Below are 25,926 nucleotides of genomic sequence, written 5' to 3'. Positions count from 1 at the left end.
TATATACTCAACCACTTGGGTGGGTTAGTGGTTTTAAGTCCCAGAAGGCCAAGATAATTGCCTGGTGTGTACAGCAGAGGAGCTAGCCCTATGGGTTGGACAAGCAGTAGCAGTTTGGAGGTAGATTTGGGTTGGGGTAAGTTGGTGTTGCAGGTGTGTGTTCATATTTTGCCATTTTTAACTGCGAGGTGCGTTGTTCCGGTGTAATGAGCTAATCTTGGTGGATTACAGAAATTACAGAGCAGAATTCTGAAGCACAGGAAGTAACCCTTTTTATAGATACCATTGGGAAGAATTTTGGAGCATGACATTTTAAAACACGAATTTCTTTGAAGCTGTGTGGACTGACCTGAATGCTCCCACTTCAGTTCTGGCCACGTCACATCAGTGTTCTAGACCAGTAGTCCTTCACCTTCCACACCATGTTAGACTGCTGTGTCTTTCAATTTTCTCAAACAAGAGTCGATCAAAATAAAATACTTCCATCTGTCTTCAATTTATGTGTGGCAAATGTGTCAAGATCATCTTTTTATTTATTTAGTTGTCCAAGAATAAAACCATGGTGTTTTGCAGAAGAAAAAGCAAATTTCTGTAAATGTGTATAGTTTTGCCTCTTTCACCAGAAATATTTAATGTTTGCACTGAATTCGGAGCCGTCGTTCAGAGTTTCCCTGTGGGTCTGCTGGCAGCAGTTTGGTCCAGTTCTCCAGAATAGTCTGTTAAAGTCAAAGCCAGAAACAAATGCACAAACACTTCCTCCAGCAGATGCCACTCCATGTCGCTGCTGTCTCTGCCTAGGGCTTGTTTTCGTCTTCCTGAGCTGCTTTTTAGGAAACCTGTGGGTTTTCTGCAGTTGTCTTGGGGCTTGCCTGTCCATTTGGACAGACATTGTTTGCACATCAATTCTGATGACTCCAAATACTTTGCTTGTTGCATGCAGCCAAGATGTGCCAAGATAATGTTCTCCAAGCAGCTGCTCTGCTTCTTGCAGTTGCTTCTTGCAACTCTGCTGCCTTGTTAGCTCTGAAGTGGGATGGTGGAATGGGCTGAGGAGGCAGTAGATGCCAAAATTCAGCTGGAGTTCGTGGGGGTGCTTCTGGGGGATGCAGGAAACAGGCATGGTGCCGCAGGTGTTGGAGAGGGACTTTGATAGGTAGGGTGTCTGGGGGATGCTGGAAGTAGGAGATACAGTGATGGGAGGCTGTGGTCTGGACCAGGAATCCTAAAGGAGAAGGGGAAGGTCTGCATGAAGAACAGTCACAGCCCCATTGATCAGGTGTGATATCGAGTAGTAGAATTAGAGCTTATCTGTGCAGGAAATGGGGCGTTTATAGATGCTACCCTGAAGCTGAGGAAAGAATTCACACGCTATTTTTAGGACTCGCTCAAACCTCTTCACTTCGGTTTCAAGTAGCACGTATGTTTTTTGCTTTCAATAACAAACACACAACAAAGCAGTCACAAAATGGTGGTAGAGATTAAGAAATGTTAATTAATTATTATTATTTTTTTTTTTCTGAGTGGAAGAAGCAAACAGGGAGTGAAAACCATATGTAAGGAATGCCAGCCACGTGGCTCAGGGCACTTCCAGATCCTGGTTGTCTTCTGCTCTGCCGTGGCAGGACTGTGAATGCAACACAATTTTCAAGTAACAGAAATAAAAGGGTCTAGTGGAGCAGGAGATGCACTGCCTTATTGAATTGACAGGATTGCTGGAGTCACGTACCAGAAATAGGCTCTGCATGCATGGGTGCTGTTGCTAAATAGGTCACAATTTGATACTTAGATAGTGAATCTCTTGCTCCAGGGAAACAAGGGGACTTCGCATAGCTTTTGAGTTCGTGTGAAAATGAAGGGGGATTCTTCTTTTTTCCCCAGGTGTTCTGTTTCTGTTGCTAGTGGTTTTGCTACTGGGATTACTGAGTTCTTAGGAGGTTGAGGGCTGTCTGTGCACAGCCTCATCAGGAGTACAGCACATAAGCTGCTCTGAGCTTGTGTGGATAAACTTTTGACTTCATAGAGTTGTAAATGTTGATTTTTATGGAATTTAATTTAGCCATTTTTTCAGTTTTAAATATACTAACAAGTTGGATTTAAAAGGCACATATATGTGATTTAGCTAAATGGAGCTGTAGATGCGGTGGGGCCTATTTGGCAGCAAAGACAGTTTTCATTACTTTAATTGTGTGATTTGTCAGGATTTCCAGCTTTTCGTAAATGCTGTAGTGTTATATGACAGAATTAAAAGGATTTAGAATAAAAGGAGTTTAAGAAAAAGACTTTGCAACAGGATTTCAATACTTTTTGTATTTGAGGGATTTAGCGAGCTGTTTTTCATTTCAATCATCCTGCTGCATTTGGTTAAACACTGTGTGGAGCAGGTGTGTGCCACGTCAGTATATCGCACATGCAAATAACCACAATTTTACAAATAAAAATTAATCCACCATAACTTGGAAGATTAAATTCCACCCCGGAACTAGGCAGGGTTTGCTGACTCCATTAAGCGCTGCAGAGAACAGCACATGTCGCTTTGTGCAATCTCACAAACAGGCCTGCTATTAACCTGATTTAATGCCCCGCAGAGTCCTCAAAATAATGATCCATTTCTAGAGTATTAATATTTACATTCTGAAAGTATAGATTTGAAGTAGGAGATGAATTTTTTGAAAAACAAGGCCTTCAGTCATTACAGACTGAAATCAGCAGTTAAGCACCTGTTGTACAAATTTTGCAAATCTGTATTGTAGGTATTAAAAACTGCTGGTCCTATTCCTGTGCTGTTGTTTTCCTCTACTCTTTACCAACTTTTCTTCTCCTTGATCTCTCTTCCTTGTTGTTAAACTTAGAACTAGCCCACAAACAAACATGTGAATTTATGTGTCTAATATATCCTGATTTTTTTTGAAAAAGTATAGTTAAATACTTAAGGTAAATCCTGTCTCCACTTAAATTGCTGTCCGAAGCCCTGGTAGTCAGCACTTTCCCCGTAGTGCCGAGAGGCTGGTTAAGGGAACAGAAACAAATGGAGTTGCTCTGTTACTTGTACTGAAGCAAACAAATGGGTTGCCAGACCCTTAACGAAGAGCGTATGTTTCATTTATCAATTTACAGGTCAGTACATACAGTACAAGTATGACTCATAAAAGAGCTTGAAATAATAGGAATAAAAGGAAAATACATTTGGCTCTTTTAGGTTGCTTGTAAAGCTATTGTTGACGGGGAAATTATTGACGTGACCCATTTAACTTCACAAATACCCAAATGTGGAGGAGGGAAGAGTTATCCTTGTGTAGATGAGAGCACTGAACAGTTTTTGTTACAAATTAATTGCATGTACCTGGGTTATTAATAATTAACAGAGACTGTTACGTGAAAATATATATTGTTAATTGTTGTGCCTTTCCGGATAACTGATTTAGTGCAACTGTGCCAGTATTTGGGAATTAATTGTGAACAGACTATATCACTAATATTCTTCATAGATCAAAAGTTTTGATGTATAATGGAGACAAAACCAGTTCATTTTTCACCACAGACATAGATAAAGATAGATAATGTAAAAGGCAAAGGTTGAAAGAAATTGGAGGGAGTTCAGTGGTGGTGATGGTGCTTTTTCTGTTTTTTAGGTTGGGTAGAAGCATACCCTGGAATCAGTAAAACATTGTTCAGAAACAAAGATATTGTTGATTCAATTTTATTTCTATTTCTGTTCATATATCAGTAAGGCAAGCACCTTTGCATCCAGGGCAGGCAGCGGTGTCTCGGCGTGTGCTGGGTGCTGTGCTGGCTCTGTGCTCTCGGTGCCTGGCGAAGGGAATCTACCAAGTGCATCGGGAATGTTGTAAGAGCCCTGTTTGTCTGCAGGGAACAGCGGGCACAGCTGGAGTCGCGCTGGAAGCTGGTGACAGAGTTTAGGAAGGCTGTTCTGAATTTAATCCTGTATTTTCTTAGGCACGTAGCATGGGGGTTATGCATGGCCCTGCTTTGGGCAAGCACTTGCAGCCCAGCTTGTCCCATGCTGAAGAGGGTGGCAGCTGTTGCGCTGCAGTCTTTTGGTTAACGCTGTTAGACTCTGCTTACACCTCAGCAGAGCAAATTGGAAACCAATGTGTGAAACCCACGCAGAGTTGGTGACAGCCTTATTTCAGACAACTTGGTTAAAACAATGAAAAGTTAGCAAGTGCTACTTGTCATTTCTTACAGCTGCAGAATTCTTAACCCCAGCTGAAATGAATAGAAAAGAACTCAAAATCCTGACCAGATTTTGCTACTTGTTTTGTTCCTCATTGCTGTCTACTTCAAGAGCAGTTGTTCTCTATTCGTGACTGCCTGTTATTGGTATTTCTATCACTAATCTTGCACAGGCTGTTGAGTTTTGCATTATATATTAAATATTCTTGCAGTATATTGCCCCTCCACTCCAGTGTGCGCGAGCACTTTGAAAGGTAATGCAAACAGTATATAGTGATTTGCTTTTTCTTTTTTTGCTTTATCTCTTTTAGGTACTCAGAAATGTGATAATTTCTCTGAGAAGCGGCCTCTTCTTGGTGTGTGCAAAAGCATTGGATCTTCAGGGTAAGAATATTTTTCATGAATAAAGTTGTCTATATAGATGGTAATGTCGTCTAAAAGTGTAACCGTAGAAAATTACTTTAAACTCTGTCCTGGTTTTGCTCATGGGATAACACCGTGAGGTGCGTTTAAAGCTTTTTTTAATGTCAGCACACATTGACATATGGCTTCAGCTTTATGAGGAGAGTAAAAAGTGAAGATTATTGCTACAAAATAGGTGACGAGCTATTTTGAGTTCTTGTTCTAATGTAGTCACAATTTTGTGATTACTGATATTAATCCTGAAGAATTACTATTCAGAAGTGTCTGAAGCAACCTCTGTCTTGACAAGTAATTAAAAGATGCTTTCAAGCAGCAGTCATACTCCAAATGAATTCCAAGCACCACGCAATCTCATTGTTACAGTCACTCACTGTTTATTAGCAAAATATATTACAACTCTACTTCTTTCAGTTAGGAAGTTAATTTAGTTGTCTTGTTTTGTACTGTCTGGACAGTATTGTTGGATCACTCCTCTTATAAAAGAAGGTCTTAAAAGTTTTTATGACCGTGTTAGATATGTTTATTCTGACAGAGCTAAGAATTTATACCTATATGTTGTGGAGAATGCTCACTTTTCAGGGGTAATCCTCTACACACATTCAAATGCTAACAGTTAAAGTAAATCTTCTTACAGCAGTAAGACTAATTACGTGCCACACCTTTTTCAGTTAAAAATTTATTCACTCTGGATATGAAGGAAGACAACCAATGTGTAAATTTCCTAAGGATATTTCTGTCTGTGTATTATCACCATTAATGTTACTGCTCTTAAATCTTTTAAACAAAAACTGTGTGGGGTAGAGAGCTGAAATTTCCTTCAACTGATGTGTTTACAACTTGTAATACTGCTCAAAGTGCCTTTTTTTTTTTTTTTTTTTTTTTTTTTTTCCCCCAGGTAAGGGTTTGTAATCTTGTGAAGAACTTTTTCTAAATAGGAGTGCTTGTTACCAGTGATGTGAATGTGAATATTGCTCTTGGAGGATTTTCTGTCTTAATCCAAACAGTGCGTTTATATATGTTAAGGGGTATGTTGGATGGAAAAAAAATCCTTCACACCCTTGTTTGAGAAGTGAGATACCTGAGAAAGGAACAGGCTGTAAGGTACATTATTTTCTCTGTGTTATTATGTTCCTTAGTTAATGGGAAATACTTCAAAGATTATTGATAGTTTCTGCTTTTTTTTTTTTACCAAAAAACTTATGTTTTCAAAATGAATGGGTAAGCTTGTGTTGCTATTTAACAGTAGTTAAATATCTGCAAATTGAAGGAAGAATTTTAAATCAGGCTTTCAGCTCTGACCAGAAGACCAGAATGCAATTAAAAAAAGGAGACAGCTCTACAGGCTCACCTTTACCCAGCTAATGGTAATTTGCTCACGGTGATGAACCTTCTTTAGAAAATTCTGAAACACTACTCTACGTTTACTGTTCATGGCAAGTTATTTATGAAAGAGTCCTTGCAAATGACCCGTTTTTTCAGTATGTGTCAGGTTAAGAACTCCTTGATAGTTTGTCCTCAATTGGAGTCAAACCCTGACTACACCTAAGTTGCCGTGGTTTTGGAATATATATTATTTCTTCCTTTAAATCGGTTCAAATGTCACTTTATTCTGTTAAATTCATAGCACATTTATTTGCATTTCTTAATGATTATTATGCATACAGAGGAGTTTGCATAGGACATTAAAACAGCTTTGTTATGAGCAGCTTCTGAACCTGTCACAATTTTAGTTCTTTTCTTAACCTGAAGTTTTGTTCTGAACATCATTCCCTGTATAGCTTACTGGTTGTGGACAAAAATAAAAATCCTTGTTTAATCATGTATCTGAAGAAAGTACTACATTTATTCTAGAGCATTTATTCCAAAGCACTTGATATTTTCACTACATTCATCTCTTCTCCCACTTTGGTGATTATGCTGGCTATGGCATGAAATACAGCAGCTGTCAGCACACTAATGAAACTGTGAACATAGGGAATTGGAGGCCGCTCTGTCTACTGAAATGGCAGTGGTAAAATAATCAGTGAAATGATGTAGCACAGATAGTAAAACATTTCTCATTTAGCAGAAAGGTAAACTGAGTGTCTAGAAGACTGAGTGATTTTCTCAAGGCATCTAGTCCAAAGCAGAACCAGAAGTGAAATCCAGGTCTTCCAACACTCCATCTGTTATGCTGATACATTAAACCACGTTGTCTTTAATATAAACTGAATGAGACTGGACGTGGTTATGACAATGGGTCAACGTCCCTATCTTTGCAAGATGCAGTCTGAAAACAATTCAGGCAGCACAGTCTCTAATCCTGGCGTGTCGTGCCATTCTGGAACGCTTCTGCATTGGAAGTCTACGCTTCTCTGTGGACTTTCAACAGTCCCCTGGCTTTCTTCCATTTGGATTTTATGTGGAATCCTGTCAGTACCCAAGGGGAATGATTATGGGAAAAAAGGGCTCATGATTTCAGCCTTGATCATCATAATTTGGGCTTTCATTTGCTGTTCTCAAAATTTCTGACATCTTTTCAGGATGCTCTGTTCAAATTTTGCTGCTATTGCTACTCGTTTCTCAGAACATCCTGACAATTTTGACATTGCCAAATAATTTTTATTGTGCTTCTCTGTTATCAATAAATATGGCTAATATGGTTAACATTTTGGAAAAGTTGGTGACTGGCACCATGACTTGGTTTTGAAGGATATTTTTGGACCCTGGTGTATCTAAATTCTTTTCTGTGACAATCATTTATACAAAATCCATTTTCTGTAGCTCTTCTAAAAAGTGCTTTGGAATTGTTAATTTTTTTGGATGGAAGGTGAAGAATAAGTGTATTATACACCCAATTTTTGATTAAAAAAAAAACTGTTATTAGCTATTCAGTACAGTTTAGAAATTGCTGTGAATTGTCACATGCTGTCCTTGACCCGAACATGTTTAGTTCTTTAATATTTATATTTTGTGTACACAGTCCTGCATGATAGAGGAGTGATTGTTTTTTAAATGTATTGATATATTTTGTGATTTTAGGGAATCATGTACAAATGCATAAAAATCTTTTGAGAAACTTAAATTCAGTATCTCTTAACACGTGGGAGTTTTAAGTGTTAAAGGTGCCAAACCATTAAAATACTGTAAATCTGATAAAATACAGTTTATATCTAGATCCACTGCACTATCTTTTCATAATGGCTTTTAATAGTATTTTATCTTTTAAGACTATATCAATGAGATTCTGACACATTCAAGCTAGGAGCTGGGATTTCCTGGTTCTGACCACCAGTCTGCATTAGTGGTCACTGTCAGGAAATTCTTCTCTTTTCCTTTAGCGGTAGATATGCTATAATGAGGAAAACACGATAAAAAATATTTTTTAATGTAGAACACTAATCAGTCTGAAATACCAAGAGTTTTCAAGTTTTTTTTCAAGTTGTAATGAATTAATAGCTTCAAAAAACATCACCTATGCTAAATAACTTTGGTACTTTGTCTGATGTACAATGTACTTTAATGGAAGGAAACTTAACGAACAGCTTTATACATGATACAATACAAGGGCTTCTTCACCTCATTATGAAATAGAGATGAGTATAAAAGTATTATACAACATAATGTTTGCCTAAAATCAGTGTTTGAACTTGTCAGTCCTGACATTTTTTTCAGTGTCATTTACAGAGTGAAAGATCTCTTTGGTAACTTAGAAATAAACTAGCGTTCCCCTGAGATCCCCCCATATTTTCATGAATTACAGACTTTTGACTACTGTAAAAAATACTTTTTAAAATTTTAGTATATCTCCCAAAGATTTAACAATATATTAACTTAAAAATAAGTTTCTGGATAACTTCACATGTGGATTTCATCTCTTCTGTAATGTGGCCTAAAGTAGTAGTCACTGATATGATCTCTGCTGATAAAACTTACATTCCTTTGAAAATCCAGTCTTAACCTTCAGTTTAATATTTCTTAATTTTGTATCTTAATTTTTTGAGATTGTCATGGTTGAGAACCTGAATTAACATTTTTATTCTGTTTATTAAACCTTTCCATTAAACTAAAATCACCAAGACTTGCCGTTTGGAGAATTCACAATGTATTTTTTGTTTATTTCAAATGATTTAAACAGTTGCTTAATTCAGCGTAAATCCTAACTTCCTAGTCTTATGCCAGGGCTTTAGAAAGAAATATTCATGCTTTCAGGATCTGATAGTGATGCTTCTTTGAAGTGATGGGTATGCAGTGTGAATTCTCTGCGTTCTGTTCTAGTTCCTTGCTTGACTGTATACTGATGTGGAAATGTCTTACTGTATCGCAGAACTTTGCTTAGAGAAAAATGAGATTTATTGAAAAAGCAGTAAGAAATAACCTGCTGGCCAACCAACGCTCGTATATTCTTTAAATTTGATTACTCTAAGAAATCTCGAAGATGAAAAATATCAGAGTAATTCCAGCATGTAGAGGATAAGGTAAATTTAAGATCGCCCAAAATACCAAACTTACAGTATTTGGCAAATAGGAAACATTAAGTTTGAGTTCCCTCTAAAGTAATCAAAAATGAAAAAATGACCTTTAACTACGAGGATCAAGGTTTAGGCTCTAGTCAGCTAACTTGAGAGCTGGGAATACAGAGGGATGTCAAATAAGAAAAAGTCTCGTGCCCTGTAGACAAAATGCATCCTTTCTATACTAAATTTCTTTGAAATGAAGTGGTAAAGCTATATTGTGATAAACTGCAGTGAAGAATAACTGCTACTTTGAAATTAATTTCTGGCACCTGCTTTTTGTAAAAGTTCTGTAGATGTGCCACTAATCTCGCTCTTTGTATTTCCCACAAGTATTTTACCAGGGGAGAGGAATTTGGTGTTTTCTAAACTTTGGCCTTGTATCTGAGCTTCTGACTAACTTCAATATATACATTTTTTGTATTTTAAAAGTCAAATTTTCCATCTAGTAAAATGACTGAAACGTCTAGCACGGTTTCGCTATATAATCTTTTCAAAATAACAGTTTTCTCAACCCCCAAAAAGGATGCAGTCTTGACACATAAATGGGAAACAGATTGTGTTTTTTGGCTGATGCTATATGCTGGTTTAGATGTTGGTTCAGTCAACTTTGGTCTTAGATTACAAGATTTGCAAATTAAAGGAAAACCAAAAAGGAAAGAACATCTGCGTAAATTTTGTCTGTGTGGAATTTTGTCCAGGCATGCTTATTTTGTTCTGGCTGATAGGATAAACAAATCGTCACACACATGTGCACACACACACACTAATGGCTTTTGGTTCATATTAATGAATTTTGGAGGTAGTGAAACATCAGTGAATAATCTGTAAACAGATATCCCCCACCAAAAAAAAGAAAAAGAAAGGAAAAAAGAGCTAAGTTCTAATGGTGGGCACAGAACTGCAACGCAGAACCAGTCAGTGTAAGTTGTTGGGAGCTATCCGTTTTAAAGATAACTAGTTAAAACCAATTGTGTTAAATGGCAATACATGCCTGCTTGCCCAGTCTGGGTTGTTGACACCATGGTTTGGAGCATACTGGATCTGTAAAACACCTCTGGATATACCAAACAGGCCCAAACGAAGTGCTTTTTTTCCCCTCAGATGTAAGTGTGCAGATATTTGTTATTAAAGTTAATGCTTCAAATGTGGCTAATGCAGATGTTTAAGAGGAAATTGAGCAGTGTAATTTTGTTTTAGTTCAGATTATTAAGAAAAACATCACAGTTTTGAGGGGTTCAGAATCAGTAATGTAAATCTGCCCTCGAGTAGGCTCTGTAAGTAACAAGAAAGCTAACAAAGCAGAGATCGCCATGCCAGGAGGATAAAAATGTGTATGGAGGTGCAGAAGGGAGAAGGGGACAGAGGGCAGAAGACAGGGATGAGAAGTTGCAGTCACTTCCATGTGAAACCACCTCTCCAGAGTACACAGTATTGTAAATAGATACAAGAATAGATGCAAGAATTTAAAGTATTTCAACTTACTTTTCCTCCAACACCAAGAATTCTGATGACTCATCTGTTTGCCCCCATCCTGCTTAATTGTGAGCTACCAAACCTTGTTTCTACTCTATTTTTTCTGTTGTTTTTCTTTTTGATTTCTTTATTAGTGAAGTCATTTTTAATGCATAGGGGACAAAATTATTGTAATAAAATGCAAACCAGTATAGCTAAAGGAATGTATCAGTGTAGCTCTAGGCTTACAGTAAGATAAGCTTTAGACTATGTTCCTGTGATTGAGCAAAGACAAAATTCCTGCTCATCTTGCCCGCTTGTGCTGCTGCTTTGGTGCTGCTGCTTTCTGCAGCCCTGGGCTGTGTCACTTCAGCTGCTTGTAGAACCCGACAGTAAGGAGATGACGGAAACAGTCCTGGTTTAAAATAATGCTCTGATTTTGCTTTGTTTTTCTTTAATATGGATTATTTCAGGTACCTACTATGCAAATGATTGTGTGCAAAATTGCAAGGTGCAGCTGAGTCACATGTAGCATGAAGGTGGATGTATTTCATCAAAATACTTGATAGTTTGGCACACTTGTTCTTTGTCCAAACAGCCAAAGATAATTGCATACAAGATTAAGAATTTATGCCAAAATCTCAACCAGTGGCTTATGCTGCCAGCCCGTAACATGTGTTAGGTTCTTAGCATACTTTTTAGAAAGACATATTAATTGAATGACTTCAAGTGATAGAAAGGTTTGAATGACATTAACAATTGGATGGAGGTCAGTTAAGAGCAGGAGAAGTAAGAGGTAGTCTTCTTCTAATCGTGGGAGGAGGAAGGAAATAAGGGCACGTTGAAGAAGGAGGAGGAGGTTTGAGCAAACAAAATGTCCAACTTTGGCTAGCCAGCATCCTTTTTCCCCTGCTGATCAGTTTACAAGGCAAATCAATTGACAGCAGATTTTCAGGAAACATGCTTTATTAACATGGCTACTGTAGATTAATAATAATATAATAATAATAATTATTAATATTATTTATTTATTTTTAACACTGTCGAGGGTGTTTAACACTGTCGAAGGTTTAAATCTGTAGAGAATAAACTTCATTTACTTTTATTTTCAGCCTTTAGAGGAATATTTGGCTCTTAGGGTGCCTTGTAATATATCTCCCTTCAAAATAAAGCAAAAATACTAAAAAAAAAATAGATGTTTTCATGGCTTCATAAAGTCTCAGCTTGGTAAGAACAGCTCAGACAACATGGATTTTGTTTTGTGACAACTTCCTAATTTTTCAGCGCTGTTTCCTTTCTCATTGAGCAGAAATGCAAATGCTGTAGCTTGGCCAGTGCAGTAACAGCTCAGCCAACCAGCACGTCTTAAGCTTACTCCAAAAAAACTTGCATTTGTTTTTCCTGGAGATAAAAAGATGATAGGGATTGTAGGGATTTTGTTCTAAAAAGAATAGTAAAACCTTTTAAGTTGGGTAAAGCCCTCTCGGTTTTGTTCTCTCTTTGAAGGAGTGAGCCCCAAAGGCTCTCGTACCGATGAGAAACTGTAAGCATCATTAACTGCAAAATGTGCTGCCCTGTCAACTGTCTTGCAAAAATGTCTTTCCATTTTAACATGGAAAACACTATAATCTCTGTTTATTGAAGGAAAAAATGAGTTTAGTCGTAACACGTTGTGTGGTAGCTTTTAAGATCCTGAGAGATGCAAGCTCTTCCCACTTGCTGTGTTCTGCGATAAAGATAGCAGCGTGCTTTACTTAAAAAAGCTCTTCGGATCCCAGAGTTTTTTCTTGTAACTTGTTTCTACAGTTACGTTAGTGTGCTTCAACTATTTTTTAACGTTTAAGTAGTGCTTACTAGTAATCCTGCAAATTTTCTCACAAATGGAGAAGCTCGGGGATGCAGCTTTAACAGCATACGGTAACGGTCCTGTTTGTGAGTCCTGAGGGTCAGGAAGATCTGGTGTTCTTCTGGGAGACCAAATGTTTGTCTGGATGAACTGTAGGAAGAAATAACCTTTGAACTATAATAAACTGTTAATCTTGGATCAAAACTGGAAGGAAGAAAATGAGGATTTGGGGGTCAAACTTTGACCAGTTGGTGAGAACTAGGGGCAGTTTTGACCTTCTAAAGCTTTGATTTATTAAGCTGTAAAAAGATAAACCTTTCCTAAGTGATCTCCGGGATAGCACGGAGGTTTGGGAGAACAGATTTCCGAGCTGAGGCATAGTTTCATTTTACGGCTGTTCCAACCCCCCGTGCATGTAATGATACAGGGAGGAGATGGAGGGAAGGAAGTAGCCTTTTGCTAAATGCACAGCCAGATAAAACCAGCTGGAGCACATACCTTCCCTGAGTAACTTGTCAAAAGAAGCACTACAGGGAAAAGATAATGCACAGCGCCATTACAGGCAAAGCTGCTGCTTCCAGGGCCACTTTAAATTCCACTTTAAATTATTAAATACTGTAAACGCTATAAAGTTAATTAGAAGAGGAACAAACTCTACAAAGATAAATGTGTTTTCAATATGTTTCTCAGGGAGGGTACAGTAGAAACCAGTGAATGAGAGGAAATTTATTTCTGGCAGCACTCTAGACATGGAACTGTGGTTGAACTTTTTACCCTAATTACGTCCCCGCTAATGCCTGCAGCGGTCTGGAATCAAAGCGGCCCTTCAGGCCCTGGAAAGTCTCTGATGTGGCGAGCGTTTGTTGTGTGATGAGGGTTACTTAAGAAAAAATGGAATATTGTGACAGGATTTTTCAAAATTTCTCAGTTACCACCCACCTCACTTGTTGCCTACAAAAATAGAGTAATTGTTTGCATCTGTGTGTTTTTGTCTGTCTTAGAAATAACTGTTATAAATCAATGTGACATAGACCCAGAGAACAGTTCAGGATTGTATTTTCTTTTCTTATATGTTTTGGAGTTATTTGTTATATGCTGGAAGAAGGCTTTCAAGCTCATTGCAAAACAGTTAGAAATTTCAGGATGGTTTGTTGTCTGTTTCTGAGCTCACTATCACATACCCAGTTCTGAAATCAATTCAACGATGCTATTTAAAATGTTTTTCCTAAATGATGGCTTTCACTTCATGCTTGTAGCTTGACCAGCTAATTGCAAACTGCACTGCAGCCATTGTATCGGTATTGTTACCCAACTGCTGCCACTTGAGTAATTCACTGCAACTTGACAGTAGTTGAACTTTGCATCTGTGACTAAATGCCATTTTCTCTCTTACAGCAGTCTCTCTCTGGAGCCCTTGGTTTCTTTCTTTTCGCTCTTTCCTTCAATAATATTTAGTATACAGAGAAAAGTCAAAGGTGTTTGAGCTCAAAACTTCGTGTGCAGGTTAGATTTTTTTTTTTAAATCTCTGCTGTGAGGAAAAAGGCCATTAAAACACAATGATTGGAATTTGTTAAAAAACACTATCTGATAGAAACACTCTTTTTCATGAGTTCTGATCTTGTTTATGAAATACAACAACAGTAATTCATTTGGCAGAATGACTATATTGTGCTAGCTTTACAATGTTAAATTTACAAAGGATTTATAAAGCAAGGCACAGCAGTTTTTCTCAAAGACTTAAATGACTCCTTTGTGAAAAAGCAATAGAGATGTTCTCAGTAAAAGATTTGCCTTAATTCTTTTTTTCTTTCAATTCTATGTTAATATATTCACCTGGAATAGAAGCTGTAACATATTTTTTGAATGTTTGCTCACAAACTTTTTAAAACCTAATTGTGAGTAAAATTACTAATAGAATATTTCTATAGTGTAGTTATCTGTAATTATGTAATGGATAATTATCATTTCATAGTTGAGGCCTTAAGAAAGTAACACTAAAAGTTTTAATCAATTTTACCTGCACAGCCCAATGGGCCTTATCCCTTACAGCCTCTGCTGTACTGGGTGCTGTTGGTGTGGTGAGAAGGCAATATTTCTGTGCCCCCTGCTTAGTAACTGCAAGTCCTCCTGAACATAGCAGCTAAATTTAACTATGACATTTCCTCCAAATTTTATGAAAAGTGGTCCAGCAAAGGAGGTGGTTATATTGGTGGCTTCACTGAGGGAAAGGCTATAACATAAGCTAATGCTTTCTATTTTTTTTTTAATTTTTATTTTATGTTTTAAACTATTCACTTAGGATCTCACCTTAAGGGCAGTTTACAGAAAATCTGATTTTATTGGCTTTGCTGTTCATAGAGCTCCTTGTTCACAATAATTCCTCTCAAGTACTGTTTCATACGTTCAGATGAGCTTTTGGTGAGTTCTGTGCATCTGAAGACCATGGTCTCCTCTGTTAAGTCATAAATCAAAGAAGCCCTAGGACCATGTACTTAATGGGCACTTGTGAAAATTTTGGCCTACCTGGTGTGAGCAGAACCTCATAGAGGCTTTGTGGTTCACGGCTCTGTTCAGTTACCTCAGTTGTAAGGTCTAAGCTAATCTCTGCTCAACTTTAATCACCTGCACTCTAAAAACCCTACAATTCTTCTTTGGAAATGTTGAAGCTTCTCAGAAACAGTGATTTGAGCAAAATACTCGCATATGAACAATTAAGGTAGTAGACTCAAGCATCTGGGAAGTGTTGAATTAGTTGTGCAGTGCGAGGCAGAGAGGCCCCTTAATGGTTTCACAACCCCATTACCTTCAGCTTGTGGTTTTAGTGACACCACTCGTGGAACCAGAGCATGGGTTGGGTTGGAAGGGACCCTACAGATCATCTCGTCCCACCCCTGGCCATGGGCACGACACCTCCCAGCAGCCCGGGCTGCCCAACGCCCTGTCCTGGGGCACTGCCGGGGATGGGGCACCCACAGCTCCTCTGGGCAGCCTGGGCCAGGGCCAGATGTTAATCTTCGATAGAGGTAAGACAGAAGTGCAGTTGTGTTCTACACAAAAGTCAATCTTTGCTCACGTTCTCCAAGATTTACAGAAATTTTTGTAATTAAGCTTATGTTCGTGGGATGATCAAGGATAGCCAGGGCAGGTCCGTCATTTCACATAAAAGGTCTGACTGGTTACACAGCAGAGCGAAATGTGGTCCAGAATATACCAGAAAAATTGATTTTGCTCTGAAAAATGGAGCTCCAGATGTACTTTTCCTCAGTGATAGCTATAGTCAAGTAAGCCTTGTAGATAAACAAGTCTCTTGAGATGCTGCTTATCTTCCTGTATTAACTCACTCAAAATGTGATGGGACAGCTATAGTTTGTGATGTGGCACGTCTCAGTGAAGCGGAAAGTGTGTCATATTCCAGTCTCTCTGCAAAAGCGTGCCACAGCTGAGAAGCCAGCTTGTGCTGTATTTTACACTCCAGTGACAGGCATGCCACATGCCGTGGAATGAAGCAGCGCGTGCAGCGTGCTGCGGTACATGGAGGTAGCTTGTAGGCTGTTGCTGGGCTTTCCGCAGCCTCATGTGTTCTGAAATGGAGAAAAAAAAAAGAAATGCAGAAAGGAATAAATGGACAGGAATGAGAAATGTTGTTATGGGCAGAAAATTTAATAGTAGTAGCATGTTATGTACTGTTGGTAAAGCAGAATGTGAAAAGAGCCATCTGCTGCCAAAACTGTAGAATAATACGGAGGTTGCCAGAATTTTTGCTATTTTGAAGGATTCCACTTACCTTTTGTTTTTCTACTTGAACTGGCTATACCGTTCTTGTAGTATCTGTTACCCTATGTTAGGATGACCAATATGCTAATAAAACCAAGTCTTAAATTTTCCTGTTGTTGATACACTATTTTTCTGATACCTGGAATACAGATAGGAAGCAAAGACTGAGCTGTTGGTTTGGTTGAACAGAAGTGGACGTAACGGCTGTCGAAGCAGAACTGCAAAAATCTGTGACCTCCATCAGCTCAAACATCTGTTCCGTGATGGTCAAGGAAATCTGTATTTACAGATTCTTCCCCCAAACCACCCCAAAAGTGGAAACAACTCTTCATTCTGTATTTGGTCATGGATTTTGCTTGTCTTACGAACTATGGTATATGATTATATGTTAGGAGTAACCTCGCTATATCAGCAGCGTGCACAACTGGTAAGGAAATGTCTTCCTACATTGCCTTTCAGTAGCTTTGCTTTTTACTGCATTAAAACTAACATTTTGTTCTTTCTAATATAATACAAAGTTGTCAGCACTCTGAACAGCTGAATCTTTTCTGAAATCCTTCATTAAGAAGCATCTAGCTGCATCTGTTGCTAACAGAGCTATGGTAAACCTCAGGGACTAGGAGAATTGCTGTGGGGGCTGCAGCAGAGAAGTCTTTCTGTCGGTGTCCCACAATCACCAGGTCAGCACACCTCGCAGCACGGCCTGTGCAGTGCAGAGAGCTTGCCTTCACCCACGGTTGAGCCCATATAGGAAAGGGATGGCAGGGATCTGCATTATTGTTCATTGCACAAGAAAAGCGTCACAATATTCCACGAATAGATACCCTAACAATGCTTGCACGTAGCTGTATTGCGTCACCTGTAAACACTTGATATATTTCCTTAAATTTTCTGTTGAGATAAATGCTGCTCTTTGTCCACAGAAACGTTTCTTAAACATAATTATACATGTTTTGATCTTTCAGTATTAAATAAAATGTTAGGAACAATTAATTAATCTTTATATTAGTTTGTTGTTTTTTTTTAATGAACATGCAAAGCACATTTATAGAGTGGTAGATGTGCCTACAGCCATCAGTGTTTTTAACTTTATTTTCTTCATTTGTTTGAAAAAAGCGTAAGTAGCTTTTATGTTGATATTTGTTTTATGTTGAAGCTTTTTTCTTCTCCCACTCTTTTCCCTCATTTATCTCTTGGTAGCCTAAGTGTATAGTCAACCGTAACAAAGCAGGGCTGGTTGTTTGGTCACAAGCAGTTTTTGAAGGGAACGAATGAAACTCTACTATAGCTGTATTTCACTTTTGGATTAAAACGAGAGCAGTTTAAAATCTGATCTGTGCTTTTTATTTTAGAAGCTTATTGCTTTAGTAATAATTATTATATATTCTCTTTAAATACAGTGCATTCCGCTAGTAGAAGAGCAGTGTGCAATTTTTTTTGTTACAGAAAGCTACGGTAATTTCCATATGCGTTTTTGGTGATAAAAGATATTTCCTGATTGAACTTTAATTTCTCATATGTGATCATTTTGTACTTAGCAACAAGATGGAACATTCTTAAATATATCTAAGGGAGAAGTTTGTATATGTTGCTTATAACTAAGGGCTGCTTTTGACACCTTTTAAAAAGAAATAGCAACATCTGGAAGTACACAGTTAAACGTAACTGAAAATTTGGCCGGTCGTACTGTGCTTGGGGCATTTGAGAGAGATCTGCAGTTCTCAGATGGGGCCTTTCAAAGCAGGATGGCAGCTCCTTTTCCCAGGTGTGAGGGTCCTGCATTGCTGGCTGAAGTCGTGATGCCCTGCCTCATTCAGTCGGACTTCAATTTGCGCTCCAGCATCTCCCTGTAATATTAGTGCCGCACGGTCTCCTTTCCTTCCCCAAGCTCTTCCTCCAGTGCTTTTTTCATCCAACTTTAGATAATAAACCTGTTGGATTAGGGGCTTTTCTTGCTGTGTGTTTCCGTGAAGTGTCTTGTATGGCCATGGCCCGGTGCTGATGCTATTTGTGGTGCACGTGTGTAGCATGTGCCTTGCGCTCCTCTGTTAGGGTAAGTGGCGGCACTTGATCTCCTGGAGGGGAGCGCTGGCCTGGCACTTAGGAGCAGCACTTGACAACTGATTCACGGGGCGCTATTCGAGCAGCTTCACGGGACTCTGCACACCCAGCACGCTCAGCAGCACGTTACCAGCTGGGGAACTGATGAGTCAAGGTAGAACGGGGGAAGAAGCCAGCTCGGAAGAGATGTTTCTGACAGAAAATAGGCTACTTATTTATTTATTTTTTTAAAGAAAGGGATCTGACGAAAGACATTGAGGCTTTTAATCCTCCATAACAGAATGGACTGAAATATACGTAGACAGAAAAACTTCTTTTTCCCCTCTCAAAATAGCAAATCCCAAATATTGATAGCTTATTGCCTTGATTAGCCATCTGGAGACTATGGATGTAAACAATCTGTCCGATTTCTGTCCGATTTAAAGACATCATAGTTGCTTAATGTGTTTGCCTTCTATAATTTACAGCAGGGCAGCTAATTCTGGTAATACTAATTTGCCTGTATGAAGGAAAGGTTTGTACAGCACCACACCTTGCAGTAAAAATAAGCTGTTGGCACCTGAGGACAGGGATTTAGGCCATTGCAGAGAGAGAAAAACAAGATACCAATAGGATTCCTGCAGCAGATCACAACCTGCAGGGCCAGCAGACTTTATTTAGTTATTTATTTATTCTTTTGAACAAGACACTTTGAAAGCAGCGTTACGTCTTCCCAGTTTTTGGTATCATCATTCTGCCCAATAGTGTTATGCAGGAACTGATGCACGTTGGTTTGCCTTTTATCCATTTCCTTTGTCCAAACAAGCAGTCACTGCGTATTGCACAGACAGGTGGCTGTGCTAAATTTTGTCTAGTGGTCGCTTTGGAACAGCCAGATAAGTCCCATTTGTTTCTTTCCACACAGAGGCAAACAATAACAGATTTCTTTTGGTCCCTCATTTTCTTGCTACTTGAGGTGGAGCTTGGAGTTTACCTACAACAAAATGTTTTATGCAGTTGATCACTTGCTGAAAATATTTTTGTTATATGCCAGTGAGACTACAAAGAGGGTGAAAGTTTATTTCTAGACTGATGGCTTTGATCAAAATATTTGAGGAAGATGCAAGAGAGAAGTTTGTACCTTTCAGTATTTAACACAAATATTTTAGTGCCATATCAAATAATTTCCTCACTTGTATTTAAAGGATTAGATTTAGGAACATGTGTCTAGGACTGGTACAGGTTTTTCTTATTTAAAAATAAGTGCTTCCATGCTTTTTGCAATTTGTGGTACACTTAAAATGTCTGTGCTGCTTTGTGTTTCCCTGCTACACACACATTTTTGGGAAGTGTCACTTTCTCAGAAATCCTACTCTGCTTTTCCTGATTTTGAATGAATCTCAAGTGCCATGAATGGAAGTTAGAAAATTACTTACAGAGTTGAATTTTCAAGCTGTTATTGTGGAAAGTTGTGATGCAGAAAGCCAGGGAATTTTAGGGGACTAGATGCTGAAAGCCTTAATGAAGCCTTTTAGTGCAGTGGTGGTGTGAGGAATAAATAATGCAACCCTTGGATTTATTAAAAGCAAAACAATTCTATCCTGAAATATGTAATGTCATAAAAATAAAATGATCTAAATGTTGGAATAACTTCAATGTTAGAAGACTCATTGTTGCTTGAAGTCTTTCAAGACAAGATTAGGTTACATGGTAAAAAATATTTTTTTAAGCTTCTGGGACATTTTGGCCTGGAAAGAGAAGATGATCCTTTAGTATTGAAATCTGTTAATCTGAGCAAACCTTCTTCAGGGGCCTTGAGGAGAACAGAATTGCCTTTGTGGTCTCAACATGCCAATAATATTGCTACAGATCATAATCTAATCTCGTGCTTCAACTTTGCAGCGTGAAGGTTCAGGAAGGAATTTTTCCAGTACACAATTAATTAACTCTGTGCTGTGCACTGCAGTTTGGTTTTGCTTTCCTTCCCCTTCTGTGAAGCATCAGGGACTGGGCACAGCTAGCAGAGGTTGCTGCAGCTCCTTGGACTTGCTGCCACATTTCCCTCTTCTGTTTTCTGCCTGTGACTTGTTCCATCCCACGGCCAAATTGGGGTTAAAGCATCCCAGCAAGGTGTCAGAAATAAAAGCTGAGTTCCTCCTAAGGCCAGTAATTTTAAATGAATTGATTAAATGTGTCTGTAAATGTTAAATCCCACAGATAGTTAAAACTGGGCCTAGTGAGGGATCATTGTACTGCTAGTTTTTTTAACAGGACCTGAGGCTAAGTTTTAATATTTTTTACTGCTTTTCTTAAAGGCACAGCAAGTATTTAAGGCTGTTTTCTATGCTGGGTCTATTGGGCTTGAAAAAATGATTGCCAGTCGAACAAATAAACCACCAGAGGACGAATGTGTCAGAATAATGAAGATGGTGCTGGGCCGACGACTGACTGGCCATCACAGAATGGGAAGCACGTCTGGGAGCACACAGCCTCACAGCAGACGTCCACCTGTGGTTACGTTCTTAGAAATAGTAAAAAGTGATGGGGAAAATTAAATGGTACATCACAAGAGAACAGTAAAAGCAGTCACCTGAACTAATTTTGAAACACTGCAATGAAAAAAGCTTTTTGGTTGTGAAACACAGCTTTAAGGATGACGGACAGATCTTGACAGAATAATTACCTTATATTTTAATTAATAATTGTATGTAAACCAGTGGTAACTGCACTATGACTGCCTGACAAAGCCAAATTGCTTTAGACTGGAAGTGCATGACCTGCTGCCTGAAGGTGGCTTCGTGAGAGCTGTTAGTGTACTGATCTGAATCATTTTTGCTATCTATACTATACTTAGAACAATAAATAACTTGTGCTAAGTATAACCTAACTTGTAACTTGTACAGTTTCGTGGCTCAGTCCCCTCAAATTCAAATACACGTTGGTTGAACGTTATTTTTATAACTTGCCAGATAATAACCTGGAAGTATCAAAACTGGAATAATGATTAGACTTCTCTTTGCCAAATGTTAAATGGCAATTGTACTAATGAGTAGGAGTTCTTGACCATCAGTCTTTGTTGCCCCCCCCCCCAAAAAAATGCAAAACAAACCAAAACAACAACTCAAAACCCAAACTCTGTCTTGCCTGCACATGAGGCAGGCCAGTACATAATGGAAAAAGAAGAAGAAAATTTTCTTTTAATGTGGAAACTATAAAAGATAAAAAAAGGGGATTATTACTGTAGGAAACCTGCTGCTAACAGTGTAATATTTTTCCTGAGTAAATACAGTGAGAAACTGCCTTGTAAGAGGACAGAACAAGGCAGATGTAATGTAACTCTTTGGGTAATTAGAGAAAGATGGAGCGCGGTGTAATGCAGTTCCAGCAGGCGAGAGGGACATGGAGCATGCTGCAGAGTGGCACCTCAGACGAGGGTCAATTTATATGTAGCATCTGGAAATAAGCTATTTCCCCTTGTTCCATCATGTGAAGTCAAGTCACCAGAAAGAGACTCTGGGTGGAAAATGCTGTAGCGATTGTGTGCAGGTACCTTCATCTTCCTTTAGTCAGGGAAATCAAAGACCAGCAACTGAATTAACAAATGCTTGGCTTAATTGATCTTTAGAACAGATTTTTGTGATGTGCCTTGGGAACATGTGTTTAATACTGGCTTTGTTTAGTGTCCTTCTAATAGCATGGTCCTGAGAGGTGACAGTTTATATATACTTTGTTAGATCAATGCAGGTTATCTCTTCAGGCGATCTCACTGTTGATAATTTATTTTAATTACACATTTTCCTAAATTTCTCATTTGTTTTGTCATTTTAATACGCTAAGACACAGGCTACCAAAAGTGACGAAATTGTTTTCCAAAAGAATTCTGCAGAGCCTATATAGAGAACTAGAGACGATAGAAGACTTTGACAGTTGTAATGTCCTGTACAACTTCATACTTCTCCTTAGTGAAGGTTGTTCGTATTATTCTAGCAATTTTATTGCTATCTACAATTTGTTGTGCTGGTGTAACTTCTGTCATTGTTCCGAACAGCATTGTTGTATATCTCACCATGGTGTACATGTGTAGAACAAGAAGGAGGTAGGTAGAGATGCCTCCCTTCATCTCATTTTCTAGATTCTAACCCCATCTTTTGTGAAGAGAGGACAAAATCCGTAGCGATGCCTATGCCAGCCAAACAGCCTTCATCCTCTGATGACTTTTTAAAATTCTACAATTAACTGCAAAAGCTTTATTTCAGTGGTACTCCTCACAAGTATTGTTTTCTTTCCGGGCTCTTGAGACCATCCTGCAGTCAATGCCCGTTGTCTCGCCAAGCGCGATGCTGTTTCTGGGCACAAAAAATGATGGCTTTGTGCTGGCTCCATCAATTTTCTCCTTTTTTCCATGTAAAAAGCGTGTGTTTTATACAGTGTATTTGTGTCTGTGTGCAAACATTTTATCCAGAGCGTTTACAAACCATGTGACTCCCTGCTAACAACTTGGGAGGAGGTGATGGTCCTGTCGTGATGCACAAGCACAGATGTACTCAAGTGCCAGCTGTACCAGGCATCTGTTACTTTTCTGCTATCCTTGTGCTGTAACAATCAAATAGAAGATTGCCTGAAGTGTAATTTTGTATTTATTAATGCCACCAGTTTGAAGCTGGTGAATTTGTGCCCATTATCTTTAAAGTTTGTTGCTATCCCTGCATTCAGCAGCTGTTGTAGCAGCCAGGGCACAGAACAAGAATTTATTGATAAGCCGTGGGAGTAATCTGCAAAATTTGTATTTGTGACAGACTTAATGTTGTTACCAGATTGCCAAAGCCAGTGCTTTCACATTGCTGTCTTCATCTTTGCCCTTTCATAATTGTCATGGGTGCACTGAAATAGGAGCAGAGCCCATCTCACCAGCGATACGGGCACAGACCTTCGGTACCTAAGGGTGGCAGAGGAAAAGCTGCTCAGCCAGAGGTCTCCTTGCTTGGTTTGCTCCCTGGTGGTGGCACTTGGTTGTTGTAGGCTAGGATATGCCATCAACTGGTGGATTTTGGGCACATTTACGCAGTGGCTGTGTGATCCTCTGATAGCATTCGTGTTCATTGCTTATTTCTGAACTAGAGCAAGATGCAATCAGTCTGGTTTCATACGGTCCTGAGGTTTTGAGAGCTTCCGATTGGTAAGAGATGCTTTTGCAAGGCTGTTGGACTCCGTCTTGCAGTCCATGGTGGTTTTGGTGCTTTTCTGTGACAATTTGGATATGTCTGGTTTTGTAGCTAAAATTTCAATAGAATTGTATTGATTATTGATTGACTGAGTGCTATTTTTCTTTCTCAGATGTGCCATTTCCAATATTTAATATTTTATTAATTATTTAGTATTTTATAAGAAATTTTGAAGTACTGGAGAATCCTTTCTATATACAGTTTGTTGAACAATTAAATCAAAATCCTTGATTTTTTTTCAACAAGCTGAAAACATTGAGTTGTTACTGAGTCTGGATCGAAAAAGAACTGAACATGGTGGATTTCACCATTGTATCATTCCTTGTTCAGGTACACAGCTTTTGGAGTAGAATTTATAAATCGAAATTAGGAACATTCCCTGACTTAGTTCGTGCTTAATGAATTGAGAGTACTTAGTAGCAAATGAGGTTCGTAACAGCCATTACTTTGAACAGGGAGAGGGATTAATAACCAGAAAAAAAAGGCAAGGAGAGAAGTGGAGAGCAGTCTTTTTTATTTTTTTTTATTTTTTATTTTTTTACTGCTTGAAACTTTTCTTACCTTTGCACCTTTGAAAATATTGCCAAATAAAGAGCAGCTGCTTGAGCTTCCACCCTTCTGTGTCATAGTCTGTGGACATAGCTCTTAGCCAAGGAATGTCCCTTCCCCATTTCTTCCCCAGAAGGACATCCTGAGTTTCCTGAGGACTTGTGGCAATGCCGAGTCCCTGTGCTGCCAGCAGCACAAGCGTTATGGGGCAAGAAAGGAATACAGGTCTGACGATTTTTTTTTTGGCTATTGCCATATGTTTCTGTTTGTTAAGTCCCAACATTTTTTTCAAATGTTTGACCTTGACTTTGTAGGTATTTCAGAAAACAATAAAATAATAAGAAGGAAAACAAACAAAAAAAACTACCTTGCGTCTCATTTTCTGATGGTAGATTGCAGCGTACGAGGGAAAGAAAAGAAAGGTAACACCTGGAAAGAGTTGAATTGGAGCTAGGTGGAATTTCAGAGTAGGTTTGACCTAGTCCCCACCAGCAGGGGAGCTCAGAAGGTGCTGGGTTTTGGGCAGTGCTGCTTACAGAAAGCTTTGGGAATACATTCTTGACTTGATCAGCCAGAAGAAAGGTGTGGCGTAATAATAGTCACTCGTTTGAGTGCAAGATTGTTTCCTGTAATTTTGTGGGTGCAGTGTGTATGAGGTAGTACGTGCTTTTGAGTTGCAGTCAGGTAGTTACGCAAATGGCAAGTCAAACAGCACGGCACACTTACATTCAGCAGGGGCTGTGAGGGAAATAGGAATGGCTGTCAGTTATGCAAATCTAACTTCAGCCATATAAACATACCTAATTTCTGTTTTGAAATAACAATCTGTGTATCCTTCTATCAAAAGCAGAATTGCCTTTCAGTAATAAATGTACGTAAAAGAAAAAAAAAAAGTTTGTACATAGACTTTTCTTTGGTTTTCTGCATTTTCTAGCAGCAGTGAGCTTCTAATAGAAGGTAACTAGACTTGAGTCTTATTGCTTTAAAAGCGTTCTTGAAGGGCCTTTGAAGTGCTTAAAAGTAATAAATAGCACCCTCCAGTTATTAGCCTGAGCATGTGCCTAGAAAAATGTATGTTTTGGGAAGAATTTCTGTAGGCAAAATGTCAAACTGCTTTTTTCTGTTATTTCTTTGGCTGTTGTCTTTTGGTGCATATATCGCATATTGTGTCTCTGCTGCATTTTGTTATCCTGGGACATTCGAAGTCAGCAGTCGGAATTTGTACTCTTCTCCAGAAAATTCTTGAGCAGCTTGGGCAGATCCAAGGGACAAGCAAGTGTTGTGTCAGGAATTGTGTTAAACTCTGTAAAATAAAACAGATATGGGCAAGGGGAAACACCCTCCTTTACCAATACTTAGTATATGTTTGTACAGCTGGCAATTTGTGCTGCTTCATATTCGCTGACCTAGAAGTAGCCAACATTTTAATGTGTTCTTGGAGGGGAAAAAAAGGTGTTATGGAAAAGAACTGCCACATCAAAGCCTCTTCTCAGCTTGTAAAATGGTTTCCACCACTACCTTCCCCAGCCCTATCGGAACACTCAGCACTTTCTCCCTCTCAAAAGAAAGCAAGCCTTTTTATTAAGGAATGGCCCTAGAGCTTTATTTATATTTAAATGATAAAAGTGACACAAAGCAGTTGAAAAGATCTATATAGCTCAAACAAAAGTCCGTCAGAGATGTAATGCAAGTTCTGTGTAATGTGTCTCTATCAAATAAATAGTCATATGGTTCAGCTGTTGCACAGAGTGAAGTAAGTACTCCCTTTAGGAAAGTGTTACTCTGCACAATATTTGTTAAATGACCAAAATGCAGTCTAAAATTTCATGCCTGTCAAATGAGCTGTATTTTGCGGTCAGATCTGATGTTCCAAATTCTTAATCTGGGACAAAGGAAACTAAGTGCTTGCTAACTGGTTGCACAGCACGA

General features: G+C 38.7%; 1 protein-coding gene across 12 annotated transcripts in view; it reads left to right on the top strand.

The window, feature by feature from the left end:
• The window catches only part of BCAS3 (BCAS3 microtubule associated cell migration factor), a 353,584-nt gene that overhangs the window by 22,529 nt on the left and 305,129 nt on the right, over nucleotides 1-25,926 (top strand). For all 12 annotated transcript variants that reach the window (XM_084492825.1, XM_084492820.1, XM_084492814.1 and 9 more), the window contains exon 7: nucleotides 4,506-4,578. In XM_084492825.1, the coding sequence (XP_084348951.1) occupies nucleotides 4,506-4,578 (73 nt within the window). The remainder of the gene's footprint in view (nucleotides 1-4,505; nucleotides 4,579-25,926) is intronic.

Source organism: Aythya ferina, assembly GCF_964211825.1.
Source record: "Aythya ferina genome assembly, chromosome: 19".
In the NCBI taxonomy this organism is placed as follows: domain Eukaryota; kingdom Metazoa; phylum Chordata; class Aves; order Anseriformes; family Anatidae; genus Aythya; species Aythya ferina.
Note: the sequence above shows the minus strand (reverse complement) of the source record. Positions and strands in the feature narration are given on the sequence as shown.